Source organism: Syzygium oleosum, unplaced genomic scaffold (genome assembly GCF_021117445.2).
Source record: "Syzygium oleosum isolate NSW1041296 unplaced genomic scaffold, Sole_v2.1 Sole_v2.20, whole genome shotgun sequence".
Classification (NCBI taxonomy): Eukaryota; Viridiplantae; Streptophyta; class Magnoliopsida; order Myrtales; family Myrtaceae; genus Syzygium; species Syzygium oleosum.
Genome location: NW_026607504.1, coordinates 3,275,366 through 3,278,945, shown reverse-complemented (window position 1 = coordinate 3,278,945; position 3,580 = coordinate 3,275,366). Strand labels below are relative to the sequence as shown.

The following is a 3,580-nucleotide window of genomic DNA, read 5'->3' as shown; positions in this document are numbered from 1 at the left end:
CGAGTGATTATGGGCTTAACATATCCATGAGATGGCATTGATTGGCAACATTAGAGTCGAACTGCTATATGCTTTTTTAATTATTGAATTCTATTCCTAGACATCAACGAGACCCTGAAAATAACAAATCTCATCTCAAAGGTGATATTTGAAACACTTATAATCCATAAATGCCGAATCCGTCTAATTTGCAATTTTCCATCACCACTTTTCTCAAATGGTAAAATATTTAAATATAAAACGGTTAGCAGCGTCCCATAAAATTTCATAGATGGTATTTGATGTGCAATATTAATTTATTGAAGTGTTGACCTTTTTTTATTCTTCAATTTTATTAGCGTAAATCTACGAGAAATTGAAAATAACAATTTTCATCTCAAAGTTGGTATTTGAAACACCAACAATCGATAAAGCACAAATCTGTCTAATCTGCAGATCCTCAATCCCCACTATTCACCAGGGATTCACTATTATCTCTGCTATTGCCGCCTCGTCGTGCGGTATCTGGAAGTGGTAGGTCAGCCCGTAATGAGCCATCAGAAGCCAGACATGGGTTATGAGCTCACCGCCCCGCTGCATCAGGTGAGCATGATCCCTCGCTTTGCTCTTGTTAGCCGCGTACATCAGCATTTCCACCCACACCTCGCTGATCACGGACCATTTCCGCCCACGCGGGACGCGCTCCAGCTCGAACGCCAACCGGCACCCTCGGGTAAGCACGGAATTGAATTGGTCCTCCGTCGACACCTTCCAACTCCATGTGTCTAACATCTTCATTCGGTCAAGCAACTCGTCACGTGTGGCTGAGTTCTTCATTTGGTCAAGCAACGCTTTAAGAGCCTCTGCGATCCTCTGTTCTGCCCAGATGTCGGGCTTGCGCTCTCTCCTATTGTGGCCACGACTAGGTTCGAAACGCTTGTTGGGCTTTTTATAAATGTCTCGGAACCTGACTGTTTTTCCCATTTTGGCTGGCAACATCGAAGGACACATAAATAGGAGATATAGCATGTACCGAGACAAGCGCAAGCTCATCGAGGACTTCTCCTTAACACGGCTCTGGTTATTGCTTTCTTGCTCCTTAATGCTGTCCCGTCCGTCATCGAGGTAATAGCAGAGCTCTGTGGCTATGTGCCAGACTAGGATGCTCACATCGAAGTCCCCGTCGATGCTCTGTTGCAACTCATGCTCCATCTTGTGCGTGCTCAACACATGTAATCGCCTGTCTTTCATCTGGACGGGGAGTTCCTTCACGCCCTTCGCTTCCATCTCTTTGATCTTCGAGAGAATTAGTTGTTTGATATCGTCAGTCACTTTCGCGTGGGTTTGGTAGAGAAACTTCGCCGCCATCTCTTCGATGTGCAATAGCTTTAGGAATTTCCACCAGCAGGAGTCATTTTCTTTGAAGGACATCAGGTTGTATTGGCCCATGGAATTAGACCACCTGCACCTTCCCAACAATGGTCGGATTCGGTTGATAATATTAAAGAAGGGCGATTGCTTGTTCTTAATGAGCCAACAGGCGAGCTGGTCAGAGAGAAGAACGTGAGCCAATGCATATAACTCGACAAAAATGGCCGCTCCTAGCAACAGAAAGGTTAAGAATATATCCGGCTTTGAGTATGATCGCTTGTCGGTAAAAGAGAAGAGCACCAGGGCAACACAGATCGAGAATAAGATGGCAAGTCTACAAATAAAGCCCCATCGCGTATAGACCGCCTTTGCCTTCGAGTAGAACTGGTCGTAGATGAGGCCCAGTTCGATTTCAACGACTTTGAAATCCCCTGCACAATGCTTGCCGCTCAGTATCGACAGGCTACTGTCGCGTTCCTCCATACTGAACAAGTGATCCGCAAAAAGTCGCTGACTAGTGTCGAGCAAGCGGCTGGCCGATAGCATTGTGCCCACAACTCGCTTGTACTCTAGGTCCTCCAAGTCCTTCCGGGAACTCAGCTTTTTAGATGAAAATTCGGCGATCGCAAAATCGATCATAATAGCATCATCATTATCTATGTCGATTACTCGATGAGGCACGACGTCGTACCCAATCCGCCACTTCAACTTCAATTCCTCCGCAATCTTGTCGGAATCCTTCCGGCGGCGTTGGGACTCGTTGAGGGAGTCCTTGAAGTACTCGTCGCTGGCCGCGCGGAGGACCCAAACCCTCTCACCATACTTATAGAAACCCGAGAGCAGTATCAGAATGGCAAGGAATGATAGGGTAGGATGAGTCCATCCCATTACCAGGACATAAAGTGTCAAGCCCGTCTGGTACACCAGCGTCAGCGAGTGCCTGAGCCAGAGCTCGTTGTCTTCCATCGCGTAGGCGCTAATCGTGTCGGGGCCCCCCAAGTGCAGCAGCAGAAATGGCGCCCAAAAGGTGCTTAGCTCTGCGTGCGAGTCCATCTTGCTGAACAATTTGCCGGCCTTGATTTCCCAGATCTTGCTGGAGATCATGCCGACCGCGTAGATCGCAACCGAATCGGCCAATAGGTAGGCCGACCAGGTGACCACCCCGATCCAAGCCTGAGGTAGGTACTTGCGGCGGTTGCCAAGACAAATGAGGACGATTTGGAGGGCAAGGCTCAAGAAGACCACGCCTCTCAACTCCCACTCCTTCCACACGTCGCTCGAAGAAAAGAGCACCTCCGACAGCTTCCACGCCCTCATGAGGACCAAGCCAGTAATGACTGCAAGACATGTTGCCGGTGACAAATAAGCTGATGCCGAATGATTCAGAGATGAGGACTAAGGGCTAATGGAGAGAGGGAAAGTAATGACTCAAGCAGGAAACACGGCAAGCTTTCGCAGGCTATAGCAGTCATTAGAGGACAAATGGACGATGTATCGGTTAACCAGCAAAATGCGACTCATGGCTTAGCTATGCGAAGAAGGCATAATATAGACAGTGAATGAATAAAATACTGAGCGGATGTCAACATCTTCTTCAGGTTTTTTCAAAAGTATCACTACATTAAACGTTTCTAGTTCTCGTTGAATTGCGACATACCAATCGTTAGCATGGTGAGCGGTTAAAAACGCTGCCCTCGATGGACGGATGGACTGTCTTCAACACAAACTGTGTCTCGTAACAAATCAAAACCACAGATAGAGAGAGAGAGAGAGAGAGAGAGAGAGAGAGAGAGAGGGGTATGTGTAGTAGACGGTAAACCAATTTCCTCACAGTGATGAGTACGTCATTTGAAAGTGGGCAAGCTATAAGCCTTTATAGTGCCAAAATCGATTTAAATATGTCGGCAAGTGTCTAAATAAAAGTTAGTAATGTAAAAATGAATACTAATTTCGTCTACGAAAAAGTTGGTAACACAAATAAAGTTGGTAACTTCCAATAAGAATGGACAACTTCCACAAAAATTGGCATGTTGTTATAATAGTTGGTAATTCGGATGATCATATAAATGTTGGCAAATGGCTACAATAACAGACTAGTTGGTGACTTTATTGAAAAAATGTTGATAAATAACTTAAATAAAGGGGGTAATTTGATTAGGGAAAATTACAAGAAAGTCCTAAACATTTTGCGCTTGTGCCAAATTAGTCCTAAATATTTTGACAATTTGTC

The 3,580-nt window shown here is 45.7% G+C and overlaps 1 protein-coding gene across 1 annotated transcript; it reads right to left on the bottom strand.

Moving 5' to 3' along the window:
* Positions 1-398: 398 nt before the first annotated feature.
* On the bottom strand, positions 399-3,172 carry LOC115691022 (uncharacterized). Its single transcript, XM_030617556.2, has 2 exons — positions 3,008-3,172; positions 399-2,687 (listed from the first exon to the last, which is right to left on the bottom strand). The coding sequence occupies exons 1-2, from the start codon at positions 3,018-3,020 to the stop codon at positions 454-456; spliced, it is 2,247 nt and encodes a 748-aa protein (XP_030473416.2). The 5' UTR covers positions 3,021-3,172; the 3' UTR covers positions 399-453.
* Positions 3,173-3,580: the final 408 nt, after the last annotated feature.